Source organism: Eleutherodactylus coqui, chromosome 13, assembly GCF_035609145.1.
Source record: "Eleutherodactylus coqui strain aEleCoq1 chromosome 13, aEleCoq1.hap1, whole genome shotgun sequence".
Taxonomy (NCBI): Eukaryota; Metazoa; Chordata; class Amphibia; order Anura; family Eleutherodactylidae; genus Eleutherodactylus; species Eleutherodactylus coqui.
In genome coordinates, this window is record NC_089849.1 from 124,229,840 (window position 1) to 124,255,590 (window position 25,751).

Consider the following 25,751-nt stretch of genomic DNA (forward strand, 5'->3'; position numbering starts at 1 on the left):
CTGCTGCTCCCCAGCAATGAGCTGTTGCCGGCCGCTCTGCTCCCTGCTGCTCCCCAGCAATGAGCTGTTGCCGGCCGCTCTGCTCCCTGCTGCTCCCCAGCAATGAGCTGTTGCCGGCCGCTCTGCTCCCTGCTGCTCCCCAGCAATGAGCGGTTGCCGGCCGCTCTGCTCCCTGCTGCTCCCCAGCAATGAGCTGTTGCCGGCCGCTCTGCTCCCTGCTGCTCCCCAGCAATGAGCTGTTGTCGGCCGCTCTGCTCCCTGCTGCTCCCCAGCAATGAGCTGTTGCCGGCCGCTCTGCTCCCTGCTTCTCCCCAGCAATGAGCTGTTGCCGGCCGCTCTGCTCCCTGCTTCTCCCCAGCAATGAGCTGTTGCCGGCCGCTCTGCTCCCTGGTGCTCCCCAGCAATGAGCTGTTGCCGGCCGCTCTGCTCCCTGCTGCTTCCCAGCAATGAGCTGTTGCCGGCCGCTCTGCTCCCTGCTGCTCCCCAGCAATGAGCTGTTGCTGGCCGCTTTGCTCCCAGCTGCTCCCCAGCAATGAGCTCTTGCCGGCTGCTCTGCTCCCCAGCAATGAGCTGTTGCCGGCTGCTCTGCTCCCCAGCAATGAGCTGTTGCCGGCTGCTCTGCTCCCCAGCAATGAGCTGTTGACGGCTGCTCTGCTCCCTGCTGCTTCCCAGCAATGAGCTGTTGCCGGCCGCTCTGCTCCCTGCTGCTCCCCAGCAATGAGCTGTTGCTGGCCGCTTTGCTCCCAGCTGCTCCCCAGCAATGAGCTCTTGCCGGCTGCTCTGCTCCCCAGCAATGAGCTGTTGCCGGCTGCTCTGCTCCCCAGCAATGAGCTGTTGCCGGCTGCTCTGCTCCCCAGCAATGAGCTGTTGACGGCTGCTCTGCTCCCCAGCAATGAGCTGTTGCCGGCTGCTCTGCTCCCCAGCAATGAGCTGTTGCCGGCTGCTCTGCTCCCCAGCAATGAGCTGTTGCCGGCTGCTCTGCTCCCCAGCAATGAGCTGTTGCCGGCTGCTCTGCTCCCCAGCAATGAGCTGTTGCCGGCTGCTCTGCTCCCCAGCAATGAGCTGTTGCCGGCTGCTCTGCTCCCCAGCAATGAGCTGTTGCCGGCTGCTCTGCTCCCCAGCAATGAGCTGTTGCCGGCTGCTCTGCTCCCCAGCAATGAGCTGTTGCCGGCTGCTCTGCTCCCCAGCAATGAGCTGTTGCCGGCTGCTCTGCTCCCCAGCAATGAGCTGTTGCCGGCTGCTCTGCTCCCCAGCAATGAGCTGTTGCCGGCTGCTCTGCTCCCCAGCAATGAGCTGTTGCCGGCTGCTCTGCTCCCCAGCAATGAGCTGTTGCCGGCTGCTCTGCTCCCCAGCAATGAGCTGTTGCCGGCTGCTCTGCTCGCCAGCAATGAGCCGTTGCCGGCTGCTCTGCTCGCCAGCAATGAGCTGTTGCCGGCTGCTCTGCTCCCCAGCAATGAGCTGTTGCCGGCTGCTCTGCTCCCCAGCAATGAGCTGTTGCCGGCTGCTCTGCTCCCCAGCAATGAGCTGTTGCCGGCTGCTCTGCTCCCTGCTGCTCCCCAGCAATCAGCTGTTGCCGGCCGCTCTGCTCCCCAGCAATCAGCTGTTGTAGGCCGCTCTGCTCCCTGCTGCTCTCCAGCAATCAGCTGTTGTCGGCCGCTCTGCTCCCTGCTGCTCCCCAGCAATCAGCTGTTGCCGGCCGCTCTGCTCCCTGCTGCTCCCCAGCAATCAGCTGTTGCCGGCCGCTCTGCTCCCCAGCAATCAGCTGTTGCCGGCCGCTCTGCTCCCCAGCAATCAGCTGTTGTCGGCCGCTCTGCTCCCTGCTGCTGTCCAGCAATCAGCTGTTGTCGGCCGCTGTGCTCCCTGCTGCTCCCCAGCAATCAGCTGTTGTCGGCCTTTCTGCTCCCTGCTGCTTCCCAGCAATCAGCTGTTGTCGGCCGCTCTGCTCCCTGCTGCTTCCCAGCAATTAGCTGTTGTCGGCCGCTCTGCTCCCTGCTGCTTCCCAGCCATCAGCTGTTGTCGGCCGCTCTGCTCCCTGCTGCTCCCCAGCCATCAGCTGTTGTCTGCCGCTCTTCTCCCTGCTGCTCCCCAGCCATCAGCTGTTATTGGCCGCTCTGCTCCCTGCTGCTTCCCAGCAATCAGCTGTTGTCGGCCGCTCTGCTCACTGCTGCTCCCCAGCAATCAGCTGTTGTCGGCCGCTCTGCTCCCTGCTGCTCCCCAGCAATGAGCTGTTGTCGGCCGCTCTGCTCCCTGCTGCTCCCCAGCAATCAGCTGTTGTCGGCCGCTCTGCTCCCTGCTGCTCCCCAGCAATCAGCTGTTGTCAGCTGCTCTGCACTCCTGCTTTGTATGCAGCTCAGTGAGAAGGATTTATAATCCGTTTCAGCTGCCGGTCAGGTCAGATTTCAGCATGTTGGCTCTATAAGACACACAGACTTTTTCCAGCCCACTTTGGAGGTAAAAAAGTGCGTCTTATAGAGCAAAAATACGGTATTGGTCTCAGAATGCGGAGAAGTGAATGCACTGAGTTTTTTTTAAGTGCTTTTATTGTAGGAAAGTAGCAACACATAAAAAACGGTATAAATTTGGTACCCCCATAATGGTGATGTCCACAGGATAATTGTTACTGTACGATGAGCCCAACGTAAAAGGAAGAAACAGTGGTGGAATTCTGTAGGGTATATGAGTATACTAGCTCTAAAGAGCGGCACATGAGTGATTCCGGGAGCAGCACGAGTGATTCCCAGAGCAGCACGACGGACCAAGAAGCATCACTTATAGCTTTTGTTACATGTTTTCTTATCTAAAATAAAATTGGATCCCAACATTTGTCAGAAGGCCCGCGGGTGAGTTTCTCCACCTAATCTGTATGTCTGTTCGCAGGTTCCTGTAAGGTGTGAGGATGTTGCTGTTTATCTGTCCACGGAGGAGTGGGAGTATGTAGAGGCACACAAGGACCTCTACAAGGACGTCATGGGGGAGCGTCACGAATCAATCACATCATTGTGTAAGTGGAAACATTCATTGGTGTTTAGCTGTTTTGAGGGTCCTTAAGAAATATCCTTAAAGGGGTTGTCCCGCGGCAGCAAGTGGGTCTATACACTTCTGTATGGCCATATTAATGCACTTTGTAATATACATTGTGCATTAATTATGCGCCATACAGAAGTTATAAAAAGTTTTATACTTACCTGCTCCGTTGCTGGCGTCCTCGTCTCCATGGTGCCAACTAATTTTCGGCCTCCGATGGCCAAATTAGCCGCGCTTGCGCAGTCCGGGTCTTCTCCTGTCTTCAATGGGGCCGCTCGTGCAGAATGCCGGCTCCGTGTAGCTCCGCCCCGTCACGTGCCGATTCCAGCCAATCAGGAGGCTGGAATCGGCAATGGACCGCACAGAAGAGCTGCGGTCCACGGAGGAAGAGGATCCCGGCGGCCATCTTCACCGGTAAGTATAGAAGTCACCGGAGCGCGGGGTTTAAGGTAAGCGCTCCGGTAAGCTTTCTTTAGGTCCCTGCATCGGGGTTGTCTCGCGCCGAACGGGGGGGGGGGTTGAAAAAAAAAAAAAACCCGTTTCGGCGCGGGACAACCCCTTTAACACAATAACCTTGCTTCCTCAGCAGATGGATCCAGCATGAAAGCCCCCTCAGATGACTTCCCCAGTCCTTCTCTGACGCACAGTTGTCCAGAGTATAGTGGCAGTGTCCTATGGGATTACAAGGTAGGTGAGCGATCACAACATATCAGAGTCTTGGTTCAGTGGTGACATGTTACTTGTCTTGGTAGATAATGGCTACAGTTAGTTCTGTTCTAGTCTATGGACACCGGTGACCTGAGAAGTTAGTTTTGCATATCTTAGTGGTTACCTGGAGTTGTGCTAAGTTTCAGGATGCAATCTGTATTCCCCTTGAGATGCACTTTGAAAGCTGCTCCTAGCTTTAGTTGTCCTATCAATCCATGTGGTACATGCTGGATGGGAGGTCTGCAGGCCCTGAACCTCTGCTGGCCCAGCGCTGTATGGAAACACGTTTTGCTTTAACCCTTCCCAATCCACTGTCTAACCCCTGAAGACATTATGATTTAAGGCTGTACAGCTCCGATGTTGGAAGACATCCGTCTGGGTTCTCTTACTGTATTTTGCTGTCACACGGGAGCAATTAGTGCTGACTCGCTCGTGGAGTGGCCAGCAGGGGGCGGGCAGTGCAGGAGATTTCTCTCCTCTCGCTCCCCCCCCCCCTCTCCATTGAGATAACATAGCGGCCGTTCAATACTGAACAGGCGCTGTTTAAACTGAACGATGAGCTTCATCGCTGATCTTTTATGCGGTATAAACGATGCAACAGCCAACGTATTCCGGCCCAAAGGATAGCTCCAGTACTATCTCTTGGGTCCGACGTAAAAACGCCCGGCGCTATATTGGCCGTTCGGGCGCTTTTACGTCACGAAAATACGGCCATGTGACCTGATGCACTGGACTCCAATGCATCAGATTACAGCGTATATCAGCCGGCTGTGAAAACGGCGGGCCGCTATATGCTCGTGGGAAAAAAGCCTTAAAGACAAATGAAGAAGTACATTAACTAATTAGCGTCAGACAGCACCCTATAGTTATCCAATTACTTGGCCGTGCATTGCCTATTCAATGTAAGAATGGATCTGCAGCATAAAGAAACCAGCAATTGCTGCGGGAGTAGTTAAACAGTCCAGTGCACGCCAAACTGGGTGTCGGACTCCAGACACCCGTAGAAAATATCAGTGTAATCCAGATGAGAGGCAGCACGTAGGAATGAATCTCCTTACCAGTCGTTTAGATGATAGAATACATACTTTAATCGTAGTCCACAAAAAGAGCGACGTTTTGACCAAAGTTTCTATGGTCTTTCTCAGGCATAGACCATAGAAACTTTGGTCAAAACGTCGCTCTTTTTGTGGACTACGATTAAAGTATGTATTCTATCATCTAAACGACTGGTAAGGAGATTCATTCCTATGTGCTGCCTCTCATCTGGAGTGCATTGCCTATTCGTCAGAATGATTCCTGACATCCTACGTTGACCTCTCATTCCTATTCTGGAATCTGCAGTCGGCGTCCACACGGAGGATCTGCAGCAAATCACACGCGTTGAAAGGCATGTACTATCGGTTCTTCACTCACACCTGCAGATACGAAGTGAGCAGAAGAAGAATCACAGCATGCCCTATTTTGCTGTGGACTCTGCGCAGGTACCCACGTCATTACCTAGGGGCAGCGAGGGAAGTACAAATATTGAAAAAAAAATCTGTACTGCACATGACCACCAGCGAGCCGCCGCGATCATCCGCAGTACAGATAATGCAGGTACAGGGAGTTCGCTGGCTGGGGTCACAGACGGAATCCGCTGTGAGATCCACCATGTGGCCATTCAGTGTATGCATGTAAAGGCACACTTGTGTGTATGCCTATCTGTGTAAAAGCATCTATTTGTCTATATATATGTAAAGGTCTGTCTATGTGTTTGTGTGATGAGCTGCTATGTGTATGTAAAGTGTATTGGTGTGTGTGTATGTATACACACGTGTGGGTAGGTATATGTGTACATGTGTGAAAATATATTCAGGTGTTTGGGGCATTTTTACTAAACTTGGAACCCAAAGGGGGGGTTGTCCAATATAAATAAATTAAAAAAAACATGTTCCTCATGCTAAAACATAATAAACCAGGTCCCCGTATATCTTTCACCGGACGCTCCTGTCTCCCCCGTGACACCATATTTACAGGCTGAAGTGCCGAGGTCGGTGACTGGCAGCAGCAGCCCATGATGTCCCATATAGACGCTGACTGCAGCCCCTACATCCACATTTGGCATGGAGGACCAAGTTGCGTTGCCGGAGATCCGCGGACCCGATTCAACTCGGAGACTAAAAGGAATTTCTCAGACTACAGCAGCAAAATGATAGGGACTTTTGAATGAAGGCTAATTAGGAGATGCTTCAATCAGCATGTATGAAGCAAATTAATATTAAATCTTTGTGAAGGTGTCTGTAAGCTTCTCCAGCTGTGTTCTTATTTGTGCATTTTGTGTTCTTTACTTGGAGAATTAGATTGAAGAACTGGCTGATATTAAATGTGAAGTACAAGCTGAAGAGGAAGAGGTGGAAGACGGCCGGCGGTGGAAGGAGGCAGAAGCTCCTCCAGGTGAGTGATGACCCTTAGATGCATCAGATAGTGGAGGTCTTCACCTCTAAGGGTCCTTCGACACGCAGCACTTAATCGTTGGAATGACCAAATGAGAGAACGAGTCATTTGCTCTTAACGACGTCCGTTTACACTTGCAGAATATTGTTTACATTTTTCCACCTTTCCGTCCTCGCTCATTCTGCCCATCGTCGCCCCGTCACGGGAGTTGGAAATGCTTGGGAATAGTTTGTGAATGTCTGAATGATCATTCTTGACATGGAATGACTGGCAAACAATGATCTTCATGCATGCATTAACCCCTTGAGTGGCAGGTTTCCTACCACCCTGTCGTGCCCACCAGGGCAGGTTTTTTAAAATGGTCTAATCATTGAATTTCAACTAATTTTGCAGTTGCGTCTCAAGAGCCATAACGTTTTCATTTTTCCATTGACTTGGCCATATAAGGGCTTGTTTTTTGCGGGACAAGTTGTGATTTTTTAAACAGGGGGGAGGAAAAAAAGAAATGGGGAAAAAAGAAAAAAAGGGGCCATGTAATTAAGGGGTTAAATAATGCATTAACTTCCTTCTCTGGGTCATTACGACGCACACGGATACCACATGTGTGATTGTATTTTTGATTTTTTACAAGGTAAAGGGAGAAAAGTGTTTTTTTGTTTTTTTTTTATAATTTTTTCACTTTTTTTTTTTTTGTCCCTTTAGGGGACTTCCACAGGGACCCATCAGGACCCCTGATCACATTCCGGGGGTCCGATGGTGACAGCCCTTTACATGCTGCAGTGACAGCCCTTTACATGCTGCAGTCACATAGACTGCAGCATGTAAAGGGTTAACACAGCAGAGATCGGAGGTTTTCTCTGATCTCTGCTGTAAGAGCTAGTACCTAGCTGTCCTCTGACAGCTAACAACCAGCTCTCCCTGCCACAGAGACCATCGGCTTGCTTCTGACAAGCCGATGGTCTCTATGGCAACTTGTAAACAAAGCAGGACATTGCTGACATGTTGGCAATATCTTCTGCTGGTTTTTCAAAGCCCTTGCACTGCTCTGTGTGGGTCTGTGCAGGCAGAGCACAATGCTACAGCTTGTGGCATTGTGCTCTGCAGCTCCCATAGTGATACATAGCCCGGAAATCTTCCGGGCTATGTTGCTATGAGCAGTGGAGCTCGTCCCCGGAAATTTTCCGGGCGTGCCACTCAAGGGGTTAAATGAGCGACGGACGATAAGCGAACACATTCTCGTTCATTAGTTTGCCGTGTACACTGAAGCGTTACTGGGCCTTTGTGCATGATTCTACCATTATTTGAAGGATAATCGTTCTGTGTAAAAGTGTGCCGAGACTTCTGCCTTCCTTATTATAGCGAAGTATGTCCCCAGTGGTGTGCAGGTTTCTCAGGGGTGTGCAGGGTCCCCAGAGGTGTGCAGTGTCCGCAGGGGTGTACAGGGTCTCAAGGGGTGTGCTACTATATTTTTATAATTATATGTTTCATCAGAAAAGCTGTAATGCACTTAGTATATTTAACATAATTACAGAGTGCGGAGGTTAGTGTGTATGCACTCCAGAGCTTCTGCCCACCTAAAAGAAGGTGACGCGGTGCGCAAGTGCCGCTCATCGTGGCTCCATAGTGGAGCTGGTTGCCTTCCTGGCAATGAGTAGTAAACGACTGGAGCATTGTATGAGAACGGGCATTTTCAAAATAGGAATGCAATGGGTGAGTGCTTTATCTTCCCATTTACAACACATTGAGATGGAATAACCCTTTAATTCAGATGCCAGGATGTGGATTTGAATATCACATTGGCCCATTGCAAAGTTAAGTTGACATAGCCGGACCATAGAAGAGGCTGCAGAGGAAGCCCCTCCAGGTTTTTAAAGAACCTTTTCAAAGTTGTCAAGTACAATTGGCGATTGGACATCACTGGGTCATTACATTCAGAGAAGAGAAACCCAGGCCAGAGCTTCGTTAGACAGCAGAGAAATTCTGTGATTTTTTGCTTGATTTGAGGAAAAGTAGTCGGCCAGGATTTCAAAATGGCTATTTGACTGGTTGAGAATCTCTGCAGGCCTTACCATCATATCATGGAGGTGTAGCTCAGTGAAGGCCCAAACTACTGGCACTGGCTGTGGAATAGGCAGAGGTTACTGGTACAGCGGAAGCAGGAACTAGCAAGTCCTTCAATTGGAATCCGTTTTAGGAAATCTAGAGCATCTAGCCCTGGCAGGTGGGCTGCTTGGCATCCTTCTTGTATACATCAAACAGAGGGGCTTCATTGGGACCCATGGCTTGAGAAAACTGTAGCCAGGCCAACAGGAGAGTTTTACCAACCCTCTTATGGCTGAAATAGGGAGCGAAGTTGAAGGTACGAAGGTATTGTGAGTTCTGTAGAATTTGACACCGGGAATCCCAAGAACACGTTCCTCAGAGTAATCTCTTGCAAATACACTGAAGACTCCAAGTCACGTACCAAGGCAACGGGCAGCAATCCTAGGCGGAGAGAGCTCAACCCAAAGCCAGTGGAGGAAACACTAGACAGCAGGGGTCCGCAAGGGCAGTAGGCAAGAAGATGCCAAGTATACAAGCTGGGCTGAACCGAATGAAACAGGAACAGACACACTATTGTAGGTTTCCGGAGCACAAAGGATCTTATTGTTCAGGCATTGAGTGATGGGGAAGGATCCTTTACAAGCCAGGGACAGTTGCTGAATGGTAATGAGGGGTGATCAAGCTTTGGGCCTTGAAGAGGCTGGAGCCAACTCATGCATGAAACCTACAAACCCAGCAGCACACTGCAGAGGAAGAGTAGCGGGAGAGCAATCTGTAAATCGTCATCATACTAAGGGCTCATGTCCACGGGCAAAATGAGATTTAAAATCCGCAGCGGATCTCCCGCGCGCGGATCCGCACCCCATAGGGATGCATTGACCACCCGCGGGTAGATAAATACCCGCGGATCGTCAATAAAAGGCATTTAAAAAAAAATGGAGCATGAAAAAATCTGGACCATGCTCCATTTTCGTGCGGGTCTCCCGCGGGGACGGCTCCCGCGGGCTTCTATTGAAGCCTATGGAAGCCGTCCGGATCCGCGGGAGACCTAAAATAGGAATTTAAAGAATTTACTCACCCGCAGCGGACCGGGAAGCTCTTCTCTTCCTCACGGCCGCATCTCCCTTGCTTCGGCTCGGCGGATGTGCCCGGCGCATGCGCGCGGCACGTCGACGACGTGCCGGAGACGTGCCGCCGGCGTAAGGAATTCATCCGCCGGCCGAAAGAGAAGATCCGGCCGTGAGGAAGAGCAGAGCTTCGCCGCCCGCTACGGATAGGTAAATGCTTTTAAATTCTTATTTTCAGCGCTCATGTCCGCGGGGCAGGAGGGACCCGCTGCAGATTCTCCATGTAGAATCCGTAGCGGGCCCGATTTTCCCCGTGGACATGAGGCCTAAGACACAAAGCCCCCGGGGTGGAGAGTGAGGGATGCTATATACATAGACAATGGTCAGACATTTAGCCGTGTGACGGCAGAATCGATATGACTGCAAGGGGCAGTTTATGATGGCTATCAGGGATTGCAGTCAGTAGGTCAGGGAGCATGTTAACAGGCGGAGTACAGAGGGGTTTGTTTTAGGGTATGCAGTATGCCTCCCTGAAGAGGTGCGTTTTTAGATCACGCCTGAAGTTCTGTGAGTCCTGGATTGCCCGGGTGTTCTTTGGTACTGCGTTCCAGAGGACCGGTGCTGCTCTGGAGAAGTCTTGGAGGTGGGATTGTGAGGTTCAAATTAAAGGGGCGCTCAGTCTGATTTCGTTAACAGAGCGAAGAGCCTGGGCTGGGTGATGGATTGAGATGAGAGAGGCAATATAGGGGGGCGCTGCACTGTGGAGCGCTTTATGGATGAAGGTAGTGAGTTTAAATTGAATTCTGTATTTGACGGGCAGCCAGTGCAGTGACCGGCACAGGGCAGAGGCATCCGAGTAGCGGCTGGACAGGAAGATGAGCCTGGCTGCCGCATTCAGGATGGATTATGGCAAGAACAAATAGGTTCACGTAACGTACACAGGTTTAATATTAACCCCCTAGTGACCGCTAATACGTCCTTTGACACCGGTCACTATCGGGCTAGCCCTACTCTGCTACATAATAGGATGTCTACAACTCATGACCTATTTGAGGGCACTAGAGGACTGGAGCTGCGAATCGCTGCTCTAACCAAATCCATTTCCTTCCTTCAGAGGATTCTTTGTCTATTTCTATAAATGACTCCTGCAGCCAACAGAAGACCCGATAGGGACCTTACTGATGACGTTCCATAAACCTGCTGAGGACTTGTACACTAGAAGCCCATGTGACAAGTAAGGAATGTCACTGGGCACACAATTCAACATTAATTGATGTCATATGTGTGCAGTAGACTTGGAAGCCAAGCCCGCTCCATAGACGGCAGGGGCTGGCTGGCAAATACTGGTAATAACTCTGATCACAGCCATCAACCCTTTAAATTTTAGCCATGGTCAGCACTGACTGCAGCATTTATATGGCTTGACAGAGGGAGGGGGCTCCCTCTGTCCCCCCGAATGGCCCTACCAGTGCAGAGATTCGGGCTGCTGTTTCATTGTAATGTCTGTCATAGACTTTAGACTATTAAAGTGTGCCTAACTCTCGAGATGGCTCTGCACAGTAAGCTGCTGTATATTTTTTCACCCGTTTTCCCTTTCAATAGGGTGAATATGTGATTCTCAATTCTCTTAGCAGTGGTGGGAATAGCCCTGCTGCTCTGCTGTCTTCTATAATCTATTCACATAGAACTGCTAATTCTGCTCTGTCTGCAACAAAACCTCATCATGTAGGACAGTCTACAGCAGTAGTGATGTTAAGAAATGGCGAATAACTCACCCTTATATCCAACAGGCACATCTGTGTGAGAGTCTCTCTCCCTCCTCCTCCTCCCTCCTTCCCTCTGCTTTCATAGGCTTCAGTGAGCACAGTGACTCATCTCCCTCGTCTATGTTCTGTTCTACTTTTGTACCATCTACAGTAACACACTTGACAGCGAGCAGTGGACAGAAAGATGGGAGGAAGAGGGACTCCCAGTGGCCAGCACTTTAGAATGATTTTTCAACAAAAAAATTTAATTTTCGGTTAAACCCAAGGTGATCCTTTGCTAGTTATCACACTGGCTATCATATAAGTAGAAGTTGAAAAGACAGTGACCTCTCAAGCCCTGCCTGTGGCAGGGCTTAATAGGATGCAGGCAAATTATTCAGTATTCTGAAAAGCGAAACTATTGTAAAAGGCCCCTCTGGGGAGCCTAAAAGATCCAAATACAAATCGCAGAATGAATGCTGTCACATCTGGATACGGCTCCTCTGAGATGTCACAGGTCACTGAAAGTAAGAAAAGATAAATAATAACTTTAGTCAAAAATTTGTTAGCGTAAATACACTGTGTCATATGTTATTTGCTGTTGCCACGCTGAATGTAAAGAAACAGGAACTGCATTAAATCAACCCTCCCATTTTGGGACAAAATTCTGTCCCAGGACAAGAGGGGCAGGGGTGTATTACCTGCAGTTGTTCTTTTCTGTCACCTCTCCAATCCGCATGATTTGGGTCCTGTTTTTGAGTATCAAAGTTGTCTGTGGCAATTCTCTATCAACGTAATGCACATTGTGCATTGCTCTCTGATTGAGCAGTTCTTGTCACATGAGCAGTTCTGGCCAATCAGAGAGCAGGTATAGTGCATTAGTAGTCTAAAGATTGTGTTGGCCATCTCGGAAGGCAGAAAACAACCTGGAACAAGTGGATCAGAGGGACAGTGGAGAAGAACAAGTGCAGGTAATATAATCCTCCCTCCAGTCTCGGGACAGAATTTTGTCCTGAAACCAGAGGGTTGCTTTCACATGTCACCTCCACGCTTCGATTGCAGCATAGGATTTTAAATGACCCATTTCTTACGCGTTTTGACGTCAGGGGTCAATAATAGAATCAAAAGAATTCATTCAGAGAGCCATGAAGCAGACTATATACAGTAGCCTAATGTAGTGTATCCGTCCTCTCAGGCTTCACGGCACTATTAGGAACTTGTTCCATTTCTACCTAGCCTTACTAGATGCTCCAACAGCCTACTGAGGCGCACATAGTTTACTCTGCTGCATGGCTCAATAAGGCCGCAGTCAAGGTGTGTGTGCTGGGACCTGTGGTTCTACAGGCTTCTAGGAGCACACCTTTACAGGTGTGGAATAATTGTGCTACATATATATACCAGTTCCTCTGCATAAGAAAGCTGGTATCTCTTCACTCAGGACTAGGTGTCATGCATGCTGTACTGTAATGTCTTTCTCTTTTCCTGAGGATGGTGTGGAACCTGTTTTCTCCATCTGCATCTTATGTGTACCGCCTCTCCCTTCCACTTTTACAGGTGCGGCCTCCAGGCATCTGATCTCATGCATGGTCAGATGGGTGATTCTTGACATGGTTCCCTGTATGTCAGCACGGTGGCTGACTCTCTTTCTCCCTGGTGTGAGGATACTTGGACTAGCTATGGTTTGATATCTGTATGCATGAGAGTTCTGAGTGGAGTCCTGTTCTATGCTGTGGTGTGAACAGCAACATGTTCTGTTTCTGTGCAAGTGGCCGGACATGTGGTGTGAACTGTCCTGTTCTGGGTTGCATGCAATTCATGGTGTGTTGGTGTGAACTCTGTCCTGTCCTGATGTGGATTGTTTACCATCTCTGGGTGAGTTGAGGTCCTTAGATTCCAGCATAGAGCTGTCCTTATTGGGACGATCGTTCTGCTTGCAGGCAGGTTTCCTGGGGGTAGTTGTCTCGTTAGAGTAGGAACCCGCGAGATGAGGACCCTTGATGTGGGATCGCGGGCTTAATTAACTTGGCCAATCCACAAGCTAATACCTTGTATTTAGGATAGCAATTCTATTTGGTTATGTGTGCTGGTATGTTGGGTTTGTGTTTTGTGTGGTTGTTAGTCATAATTTATGTCTGTTTCTAAGTTATGTCCGCTGGTGACTGATTCTGCCGGGAGTTTCGGCAGTGGGTGAGCGTGAAAGGAAGGATGGACGTAACAGCTGTCTGGTATATTTGGTCCACCAAGTAGCTGCTGCAGAAGCCTACTATAGCCTTTATGGTTCACTCTGTCACATGGTTTAATCATTTCCACTGGGGCGTGGTCTTCTTCTGACCATGATAGAGTTTGAAACTACTTGGATGCAGAATGATGTAATGAAGGGGAGGAGCATTCATTTAAAAGGCTTTGTGTTTACATACCTCAAGACTGATAACTAATCTAAGAGGAGTTACAACTTGCAGTTATGAGAGTGATCTACCTATTTAGCGAGTGCTGGAATTTATTGATAAGACTATATGCAGCAACACTCCTTTCCTAGCCGTGGAGTAAACTACCCCAGCTTTAGTAGGCTTTGGCATTATCTATGAAGCAGACTACATACAGTAGCATTCCTTGTAGCTGATCACATGTTGTAAGCTACAATAGGCTATTGGAGGAGCCATTTGACAGATGTTGCGTTGTAGCACTTCTTACTAAACAGTGAAGATGCTTGAGGCATGGGAATTATCCAAAAAAGATCTTCTGAAAATATCTTCTATAGAACAAGCTTCTAGGATTATTCTTTTGCAATCCAGTAACATTCAGAATTGTTAGATTTCCCTATCTAAACCTTAAAATCATACCTCATTGTTGGAGCCTATGGTGGTGAGCCTGTTTTCCTCTTCTGCACTAGCATTTTCTGTAAGGCCGCCTGCAGACGACCGGGTCGGATCCGGCGGGATTCTCGCCGCGGGACCCGACCCGAGTGCCTGCAGGGACGAGCGTGTACTCACCCGCGCCCGGTGGCCCCGGCTCTTTAATGTGCCGACTGCCGGGCAGCTGGCACATGCGCAGACCAGAACCGGCGGCCGGGTGAATGACGTTTCAGAAATAGGACATGCCGCCGTTTGTTTGCCGCACGAGATTTCGCGCAGCCAAACCGCGGCCGTCTGCATAGGAGTGCGTTTGTTAACGCAATCCTATGCAGGCTTTGAGCGGCGGAAATCCAGCGGGAAATCCCGCCGCGGGATTTCCGCCCGTGTGCAGGCAGCCTTACTCTGCATGTTCTTGTAAATCATGAAGCTTCACAAAGTATAAAGCACAAAAAGCTTAAGGAGACATACAAGGGGCAAATAACTCAGACTTGGATCTGAGCCCCCAAGTTGTGAACACGTTTTATTGCCCAAATCATGATTTATATTCTTAGCCTCTGGGGTCGATTTCTAGAGCTGCACAACGGTTATTAGCTAAATACGTGTTCATGAATGGACACTGAGGTGATAAGGGAGAAAGGTCTCCAGACTGCTTTCCTCACCCCACCACCTGCGGCAGCAACCCTCACACATCCTCCGCTCCCTCTACCTGTCTGTCATTACCCACCTCACCACCATCTTCAACCTCTCCCAAACCTCAGGTATCTTTCCCTCCTCATTCAAACACTCCATCATATCCGCTCTGCTAAGGAAGTCGACCCTTGACCCAACCAACGCTGCCAACTGCAACCCATCTCAAACCTGCTTTATTCCCACTTTACACGCTTTCTTTCTAAAAACTCTCTTCTCGACCCCCTACTGTCCAGCTTTCACCCCTACACTCGACCGAAACCACCCTCATAAAAGTATCAAACAACCTGATGATGGCCAAATTAAGGGGTGATTACTCCCTACTGATCCTCATTGGCCTCTCTGCTGCATTTGTCACGATTGACCATGATCTCCTCCTCACTTCGCTTCATTGGACTAAAGGACACTGCTCTCTCCTGGTTCTCCTCCTATCTCTCTGACCACTTTTTCAGTGTTTCCTTTGCTGGCTCTATCTCCTCTCCGCTCCCCCTCGCTTTTAGGGTCTCCTAGGGCTCGGTCCTCGGCCCCCTACTCTTCCCAATCTATACGGCCCAAATCGGACAAACCATCTGCAGATTTGGCCTCCAATATCATCTGTATGCTGATGACACCCAGTTATACACCTCTTCCTTTGACATCTCTGCACCTTTCCTCCAAAACCTCACCTACAGTTTGCCTGCTGTCTCTAACACCATGTCTCCCTTTTTCTCAGACTTAACCTCTCAAAAAACTAGCCTTCTCATCTTTTCCACCCTCTGCCAGCAGACCTCCCCTCAACATCTCCATATCAGTATCTGGCACCATCATAACCCCAGACAGCATTCCCACTGTCTTGGGATCACACTGGATTCTGATCTCTCCATTATCCCCGACATCCACTCTCTGGCCTGAACATGCTACCTGCACCTCAGAAATATTGCTAAAATCTGTCTGTTCCTCACCACAGACGCGCTAAAGACACGTGTTGTCGCCCTCATCCACTCTCGGCTCGACTACTGCAACTCTGCTAATCGGCTTTCTTTGCACCAGACTGCTCCTTCTCCAATCCATACTAAATGCAGAAGCTAGACTCTTCTTCCTATCCAGACACTTGGGCACTATGCCAGTCGCTGCATTGGCTGCCCATCCACTACAGAACTCAATTCAAACTCTTCATGCTCACCCACAGGGCTCTCCATGGTGCTGCACCATCATACATCGCTTCCCTCCTGTCCATATATCACCCAGCCTGTGCACTGCAATCCGATAACACATTCAGACTCAACGCCCCTCTACTATGAACCTCACATTCTCGCCTCCAGGACCTCTCCAGAGCAGCATCAATCCTCTGAAATGCACTACCCCAAAACATCTGGACAATCCCCGATGCATGGAACTTCAGACGTGCCTTAAAAACACACCTCTTCAAAGAGCCATACCAAGTTTCCTAAACTAACCCCCTTCACCCTCACAACAAGCCCCGCTGCCCCTCCCACTGCATGCCTGGACCTTTGTCTACGTATGGCACCCCACATTCCGCACTCTGCCTACTGTGTACATCTACCCCTGTACCTCCTGCACCACCTCCTCCTTGCTACGTGTAAGCCCATTGCTGCAGCCCCCCACCCCTACTTGTTTCCCACTAATTTTGAATACTATATGTAACTGTTGTATTGTTTGTGTTCCAGTGCTGTGGAATAAGCTGGCGCTGTAAAAATAAAGATTATTATTATTAGAAAGTACCATGAATGTTCTGTACTTTGATGCTTCAGTTTGGAGTAGATGTTCATTTGCCCCCTTTTCTGAAGTTTGCAGGACCAAACACTATGTCTTCTGCAAGAGGGAACCCTTAAGCTCTGGCCAATATTGTCTAGTAGTCCCAATGGTTGATTCTCCTTACAAAATTGACCATGTGGATGCCAAATACATACAGTCATGTTATTTTTTTCATTACACTACGCATTAAGGACAGTGGCAGTAATTCACTGCCAGTATTGTTCAGTAGAGTGTAATGAGTTTTTGATCTTGAATGAATTTCAGCCCACTCTGAACCCCAATGGGTATTGTACTACTACTTTCACCACAGCAATTCTGCCTTTACCACTGATACCCAGAACTGCTGCTACTCCCACAGGTACCGTTTACTGTCCTAGTCTAATATACTATTGCCCTACCAAATAGACAGTTATTTTCCAGCTTTATTATTCTTCTTTATTGTCTTTGCAAAAGACGAAAATCCTAACCTTTGTTTCTGCCCAACAGATGACTTTGACAAAACATTGGAGGAAGATTGTGTTTTATCTCCAGATTATAAAGCAGAGTATGATGATACCGCACAAAATAATCCTGGAACATATCCCGTTACCTCATTAAACTTGGTCCTTCACAACAGAGATTTATCCGCTGATCTCAATGATCACAAAGAGCCATCATCAGATCAGTCACTGCATGATCAGCAAGAAACAGTAACTCAAGGCGGTAAAATATTTACATGTTATGAATGTGGGAAGAATTTCAAGACTAAATGTAGTCTTTGTAGACATATGAGAATTCACAAAAATGAGAGACCGTTTTTATGTTCAGAATGTGGGAAATGTTTTATTCAGAGATCGCACCTTGTTCAACATCAGAAAAATCACAGAGGAGAGAGGCCATTCTCATGTACTGAATGTGGGAAACGTTTCACTCAGAAATCAAGTCTTGGTGGACATCAGAGAATCCACACTGGAGAGAAGCCGTATTCATGTACAGAATGTGGGAAATGTTTTAACCAGAAATCAGATCTTGTTAGACATCAGAGAATTCACACCGGAGAGAAGCCGTATTCATGTACAGAATGTGGGAAGTGTTTTACTGTGAAATCGCATCTTGTTGAACATCAGAAAAATCACACAGGAGACAAGCCACATTCATGTGCAGACTGTGGGAAATGTTTCACCCAGAAAGCCTATCTTGTGAAACATCAGATAATTCATACAAGAAAAATCTGTTTTCATGTTCAGAATGTGGGAAATGTTTCACCTTGATATCAACCCCTATTACACATAAGAGACAACAGAAAATCCTGAGACCATGTTAATGTTCATCCTGCAGCAAACACTTTACCGCAGATGTAAGGGTGTATTCACATATGTTGTTTTACCACTACTTACTACACTTTTCTGATGCAGTTTTTGACCGCACAGTCTTTACATGCGAAACACATTTTTAGCACTGCGCAGCCAAAAAACACTGTATATAAACACGAAACCGATGCTGTTGAATATAATATACCAATTGACGTTGAATAATTCAGATATGTCATTTACTTCTATTTAAAGACTCTAAAATATTGATGTGTCTATGTATATTAAACGTTTAAAATATTTACATTGCATTTATTTTACCCGCCTGTTAACTTGATATTAAACCTGGGAGCATGGGAGCTGTCACTCAAATGATTTCCTCAGGAGCATAGAGAGCGACTAGGTGACTGTCTTAGACATTTATGGCATATTTGTAGTCCCCTAATGCCTGTCCTGCCTGGTGAGGCGGCTGTTGGCGATCGCATCCAGGTAGAGGATGAATGTAGAGATGGCCACAGTGCTCTCCATTCTCTTCAATGGGATTTAACGGAGAAAGCATGAGTCCGTGTTTGACACATGTACATGCACGGCCACCTCTCCAGTCATTCTTCACCTGCATGCTATGGGGATTAGAAGACTGTGGAATATCTCATTAAAGGGAATATGTCATCAGAAAACAACCTGCAAAATGTAGCAAAGTTTAACTTGACTGATAATTTTCTGCAACAAGTTATCCAAAGTCATTAAAAATCGATTGTTATCCTAACATCACAAGAGACGATGCAAAGCCATTGAAAGGGCAAATAAACAACGGCACAAAAATGCGTTAAGGTCAAGTTATGCTTTGCTACAGCCGTAAACCAAGTTTATATATTTAAAGGGGTTGTCCCGCGGCAGCAAGTGGGTCTATACACTTCTGTATGGCCATAATAATGCACTTTGTAATGTACATTGTGCATTAATTATGAGCCATACAGAAGTTATCAAAAGTTTTATACTTACCTGCTCCGTTGCTGGCGTCCTCGTCTCCATGGTGCCGACTAATTTTCGGCCTCCGATGGCCAAATTAGCCGCGCTTGCGCAGTCCGGGTCTTCTGCTGTCTTCAATGGGGCCGCTCGTGCAGAATGCCGGCTCCGTGTAGCTCCGCCCCGTCACGTGCCGATTCCAGCCAATCAGGAGGCTGGAATCGGCAATGGACCGCACAGAAGCCCTGCGGTCCACAGAGAGACAGGATCCCGGCGGCCATCTTCAGCAGGTGAGTATGAAGACGCCGGACCGCCGGGATTCGGGTAAGTACTACCCGATGTGTTTTTTTAACCCCTGCATCGGGGTTGTCTCGCGCCGAACGGGGGGGGGGGGGGGGTTAAAAAAAAAAAAAAACCCGTTTCGGCGCGGGACAACCCCTTTAACTTTTTTTTGAGAATTGTTTGTGTTTTGAATTTTGAAAGTCACACTTTATACTTTAAAAGCGTCCTAAAATCCTGCGGTTTTCACACTGACTACTAAGGCTAATAATAGACTGATATGGCCTCTTCCTTAGGCTTGCTTCACATGGGCAAGTGAAACTTTGCCCAATATCGCGCTCACCAACATGCGATATTTCCACGGATGCGAGGCGTTTTTGTGTTAACTCATCACTGCAGGGAAGTAGCGATCCTCCGCTGCGGCTGTCCGCATTGTGGGGTGTTTTCCATTGTTTTCAATGGGAAACATCGCACTCTCGTACACCTAGTAAGCGGTGTGATGCTGCCGCCTGTTCCATTGACAACAATTAGCGATGCAAGGGCACACCCAAAGATAGGACATGCAGCGATTTGTTTGATGCATCGCGGTGTGATGCAATGTGGGGAAAAAAAAATCACTCATGAGTATGGCCCTAGTCAAAAGAATGTATGGGTTCATATTAGTGCAAGATTTGTGTGTCATGCGACACACAAATATCGCACGATTTTCATACGCGTGTGAAGGCAGCCTTAGAGAGAACTTTTCAACATTGATTTTATTGTTTGTCAGGACTCGAACCAGAGACCCCTTGCGCTCCAGTTAGCAGCTCTCTCCCCTAGGCTATCCAGGATTTCAGACATTTCCTTGCTGAAACCCAGCCTTGCTGAAAAAATACCATTTTTGCAGCAAAGTTGGTCATCTCTAATTCTTGTCGCCATAGAACATGAAATATGGAGCAGCAAGGGCAGCCACACTCTCCCCCCAAGGAGATTTTTCCAACAGACCTACCCCCAAAACGGATGAAAGCATTCCAAAGGAGCAAAGGTGAAGCAAGAGGAGGGCTGGGGATCGTCAGATGGTTATACCCTCTCAGAAAACTGGACCATGGGGGAAACCCAGTGAAGCTGATCCAGGTGCCAGCTTGAAAAGTGCCTGAGGCAGAGGACCCCGTGGGAGCAGTAGCAACTGTAAAAAGGCCCAAAGGTTTGAAAAGCAGGGAGGACTGATGAGAAACCAAACATTTCCCTGGAGGAGCCACCTCAAAATGCCCCTCCCTGCCAGGTGGGGGGCTCAGAAGTTTCCTCCACGATAAAAGAAGTGAATCAAGTATCCACCCCTGATGAGGGGATACAAGTGGAAAGTCCAGCTGCTTTGCTAGATCCCAAGGAGGGCACATTACCCATGAGGTCTGTGTGGGATGTCACACAGATGAGTTATCTGGACTTACCCTCAATGTGAGGAGCGTAGAGAAGCAATTAAGACAGCATGGCCTTTTTAACTATCTTACTAATTTTGCTTCTTCTGTTTTTTTGCTTGCAGGAGCGCGGCATCCCACATAGAGCACAATACAAGAAATATGAAGAGGATTGGGTACATGGAATATTAGTCTGGTTTGGATCAAACTACTCCTGGTCAGCAGGGGTCGTCATTTCTTTAAAGGGAATGTTTTAATTGATGTTATTACCGAAATTTTACCAAGTAGAATTTTGTTGGTCAAATCATTATTGATGGTATTAAGTGGCATTTCTAAACGTTTATGGTTCTCCTGATAGAAATGAAAGCGCAAGAATGTTAGAGATTTTACCCCAAATTTAATGATTCTGAACCTCTTATTTTAGCAGGTGATTTTAATTTTTTTTTTTTTAAGGGGGGGGGACGTCCATTCTCTAGCTCAGTGAGGAGGAACTATGACAAACGTCAGCCATCCTCAAAAATGTTGTTTTAGATTGTAAACTTCTTTATGCTTTTAAATAATAACCTTCTAGAAGAGGCCGGTGATGTCTGGAGCAACAGAAACTGTGGCTCAAGGATAGATGTTATGCTTTTCTCTTACCAACTACTGCCTTTTAAGTGTGAGATTTTTACCAAGATTTTTTCAGACCATAAGTTAATATTTTTTAAAGTCAAAAGTGAAGTGAAAAGGAGAAGCGATCGGAATGCCTGGAAGTTAAACGTGTCCCTTTTACAAGATCCACAGGTTTCATCTTATTGTATCCCCTTTTATAAAGATTGTAGACTGATAAGAGATCCCGATATTCCCAGCAGTGTTTGGTGGGGCAAGAAGGAAGTTAAAGGGGTTGTCCCGCGCCGAAACGGGGTTTTTTTTTTTTCAACAGCCCCCCCGTTCGGCGCGAGACAAACCCGATGCAGGGACCTAAAAAAAAATCCGCACAGCGCTTACCTGAATCCCCGCGCTCCGGTGACTTCTTACTTACCGGTTGAAGATGGCCGCCGGGATCTTCTCCCTCCGTGGACCGCAGCTCTTCTGTGCGGTCCATTGCCGATTCCAGCCTCCTGATTGGCTGGAATCGGCACGTGACGGGGCGGAGCTACCAGAAGCCGCTCTCCGGGACGAGCGGCCCCATTGAGAAAAGCAGAAGACCTGGACTGCGCAAGCGCGTCTAATCTGGAGATTAGACGCCGAAAATTAGACGGCACCATGGAGACGAGGACGCTAGCAACGGAACAGGTAAGTGAATAACTTCTGTATGGCTCATATTTAATGCACGATGTACATTACAAAGTGCATTAATATGGCCATACAGGAGTGTATAGACCCACTTGCTTTCGCGGGACAACCCCTTTAAAGATTAAAGAATGTATTATGAATGTTGGGATCTCTAAGGCTAAAGAGAAACGTGGTTTTTTTATTCTAATTTAAATGTCCATCTGTAAACCCTGTACAAATTCAGGGACGCGGGTATTAATGTGGAAAAACGTAATGAGATGTTAAAAAGTCTGCAACAGAAAGGAAAAGAGATAATGTTCCTTTCTAGGGTAAAAAACCTGAAAGAGAATGAGGCCCACTCCAGGGATTTTTTTTTACATCACAGAAAGGGGAAATATAAAAACATAAAAGCAATCACAGAAAACGGACATATTTGTATCCACTCTGTGTGGGAGTATACACCAAGCAGCCACCCCCCTCTATATTAAGAGGCAGTGTGAGTGGCTGTCTCATCAGTGTCCCTCACAGGTGTAATTGGCTCCCTCATTTGGTAGACCTGCATGGTGATAGGAGGATGCATCTATATGCAAGGTATTTTTTTTAATTACAGGGAAACAATGTTTAATTAATGGTCTTGATGGCATTAAAGATGTACATGATTTTTATGGGGATCTTCTTAATACAAAAAGTATTGAACGACTCATTGAAGGAGATTACCAAGGTTTTAGATCCTGTCTCTCAAGAATTTGTCTTACAGAGGATTACAGAGCAGGACATTTTAGAGACTTTTTGGAGTTTTAAACCAGATAAGGTACCTGTTCTTCACAGAGACAGAAAGAATCCCAACATTTTCTATATCGGAATGCCCTTCAGTTAGGATTATTTAAAACGTTCAAACTTTATTAAATTATTAAAACCAGAACACAGTGTGGGCAACAGACAAAACAACAAACAAAAAAGAGACTATTTTCCGATGTCTAACTAGACGTGGTTCAGGGAAATAGATCTCAGCGTAAAATACACCGCTAATGTGTGACAAACAAGGAGGACTGACTAAACCCTGTATGTGATGCCACCTAGACACACGGCCAATCCAATTATCAGTTTTCTAGCCGTATTGTTGTCCATATAGCGATGTACAAGTCACTTATGGAGCTTATTAGCCTCCATAATTGTGCATAATAGCCTACGGAAATGCATTTATGCTTTTGATATCAATAGAGCTCTATTCTAGTAACAGGACTCTATAGATGGGCATAATGGCCTTCATAAATGCATACTTTCTTGTACATCACATACGGTGTTTAGTCAGTCCTCCTTGTTTGTCACACAGTAGCGGTGTATTTTACGCTGAGATCTATTTCCCTGAAACACGTCTATTTAGACATCGGAAAATAGTCTCTTTTTTGTTTGTTGTTTTGTCTGTTGCCCACACTGTGTTCTGGTTTTAATAATTTAATAAAGTTTGAACATTTTAAATAAACCTAACAGATAGGGTGCCTGCACACGAACGGAATTTCCAGCGCGTTATTTTAGGCACATAATACGCCCCAGACCGCAGCCAATATACTCCTATGAGGATCCGCAGTTGTCCCCAGACGGACGGATTTGTATCGCGTTTTTTCACGCGCGTGAAAAAATCTGCGACCTGTTCTAATTTGGGTCGGATTCTGCGCGTGAAGCCTCCAATACAAGTGAATGGGTGCGTTTTTTCACGCAGTACATCCACAGTGCAGCTGCGGATGGAGTCACTGGTTGCTATGACTACAGGAAGTAGGCATGGTAGGAGGCGTCCCAACACACAGCACAGAGCTTCACAGGCAAATTTGTAGAGGGAGATAGGTAGTATTTCTTGCCAATGCAAAATCTGTAGTAATGAATTCCTCTTGTGAATTTTTTTGCAGTGACTGAAATAAAGTCACGCTGGAGAAGCGCCTAAAAAAAGGTTACATGGATCAACCATGCCCACAAAGACATCTGCTCACCGGGTGAAAGCATGTTGCCAGAATAATTTAACGGTGCTCGCACAAGCAAGAGGGACAAAACGGAGTCTGGGTGTTGGTTTTTAAGCTGTTTTCCAAGGAATGGGCAGTTCTCTAGGGGTTGGGTTTACAATAAGGGGTGTCTGCTGGTTTTTCTGCGCGTTTTTTTCCGCAACACATCCGCGTATATCCGCGCGTGATTTTTCACGCATCCGCACCTATCCGCAAGCACATTTAGGTACCATACGCGCGTGAAAATCCGCTAGCGGAATCCGGAACGCTCGTGTGCAGGCGGCCTTAAGGTCCCTGGCCCTACTGTGAAGTGGTGATTTTACCTATTATGGTCATTTTAAGTATGGATATTTCCCAGAATGAATATTTTAAACAATTACCAAGGCTTATTAGACTTGTGGAACTCCAAAATAGAAAATATCAGGAGAGAAATCGTAATAAAACCAAAAGTGATGTGTGGTAAGGATTTCCCTGATGTTAAAGCTTTTCTTCTAACAATGTTTTTTTTACGTGTTTTTCAGGATAATTATTGCTCCTATTTTGTTAGTTTTTTTACAGGCTGTTTTATGAAGAAAATGGTTGGCTCTCTACAGTTTTAAAATTTGCTTTTAACAATATTAGATTCTAGACACCATTTTGGTTTTACACAATTTTAGTACTCAGAGCGTGAATAATTTAATAGATAACAAAAATGCTAAAAATATAAAAGACAGTTGTTTTATTGTCCCGGTTAGTATTTTTATAAACAAATATTTTATTAATTTTCACAGTGGAAATAAAGTACATTCTAAACAAGCATAGAGATTCCGATCCATACAGATGTGCAGATCTGTCCACAAGATTGATAGACATTGGATGAGTATTTCCATTATAACTATGTTCTTAAAGGTGGGTCTATCATGTACCCAGTTGTGGCAAGACATGAAAAATGTCTTGGTAGGGTTCTCTTATTTATTCAGATCTCATATATGCATAACCACTTATAGGGTAGCCATAATGGCTATAGGGTAGCCATAATGGCTATAGGGTAGCCATAATGGCTATTTCCTATCAGTTGTGGACATAAAGCTGATGAGAAATCACCATGCAAGAGTATAACTCCTGTGGAAAACAGTAACAACAATAACTATTAAGAACAACATTTTAAAGTTAAGAACTGTTGGTCTGGGTTAAGCGCCACCAAGACAGGCTATACTGCTGAGTGTGGTCGATTATGTAAGATACATGCCAAATGCTACCCGGTTAGTATTTTTAATGAGGCAGAAAGTAAAGAGTGGGGAATCTTAAATAACTATCTTTTTAATTCCCTGAACGCTCTTGCCTGCAATTGCGTACATGAATGTCTTCCAGGCCGGGCGTTCCAGCATCAAAGAGGATTGACAACTGTGCTGCTTGTCCAAGAGGAGGATGCAAAGATAAAGAAACAGTGCGAGGAGGGGGCGTGGCTAGGCATGAGACAGTAAAGCCGCACATCTCGGAGCTCCACAGCCACCGACGTCCAGATAGCCGGAAAAGCAGTAAAATAACCCAAACCCGATGATGACCAGAGTGGGGAAGAAGAAGGCAGACCAGCCGCAGACCCATGGTTCCCCTTTGAGTCAGTTCCTGCACGGGAGCGGAAAGACGGCTGTCCAATATGGCGCCGGGTCAGCACGAGAAGCCCGCGCTGAAGCAGAGCGGCGGCTCAGCAACTTCACCCACAAGCCGGGAGACAGCAGGAGAGCCCCAGGCTGGCACACCGCCAGGGCAGAGGGGCGTAATCTCTCTACTAGATGGCATAAACTAAGTGAACCCCCACTACATGATAGGAGTTTATTCTGCTTTTTGAGCAATGAGTTTACAGTGTCTTAGCTGATGCCCATAATTTGAATGTGTGTCGTCCCCCCCTCCCCCCCCCCCCCCGCGGCAATGCTCAATACCCAATGCAGTACACTTCTAAGCAGGACTGGCAGGACTGGACGGACCCATGTGACGCTTTCAGGGTCATCCTACATTGGGTGTGGGGGTTGGGGCCAGAAATAACAGAAGATTGACATTTGTCTTTCAGCATTTGGAAAGCATTCCTAGTCGCATTGGTGGGAGGCAGCTCTGCATTTGCATCTAGATTTAACCCCTTAGGGACGGCCAATAAGCCTTTTTACTGACCTCATTAACAGGCTTTAAACAAGCACCTACATCTTTTTAACCCATTAAGAACCAAGCGCGGTAAAGATACGGCGCCTGGTCCTGGGCTTAAAACCCCACCGATAGTAAAATTATGG

General features: G+C 47.3%; 1 protein-coding gene across 1 annotated transcript in view; it reads left to right on the forward strand.

Moving 5' to 3' along the window:
* Nucleotides 1-17,890, forward strand: part of LOC136588125 (oocyte zinc finger protein XlCOF7.1-like) — a 37,894-nt gene extending 20,004 nt beyond the window's left edge. The window contains exons 4-7 of the mRNA XM_066587112.1: nucleotides 2,878-3,001; nucleotides 3,611-3,711; nucleotides 6,072-6,165; nucleotides 16,801-17,890. Coding sequence (XP_066443209.1) covers nucleotides 2,878-3,001; nucleotides 3,611-3,711; nucleotides 6,072-6,165; nucleotides 16,801-17,564 — 1,083 coding nt within the window. The 3' untranslated portion in view covers nucleotides 17,565-17,890. The remainder of the gene's footprint in view (nucleotides 1-2,877; nucleotides 3,002-3,610; nucleotides 3,712-6,071; nucleotides 6,166-16,800) is intronic.
* Nucleotides 17,891-25,751: the final 7,861 nt, after the last annotated feature.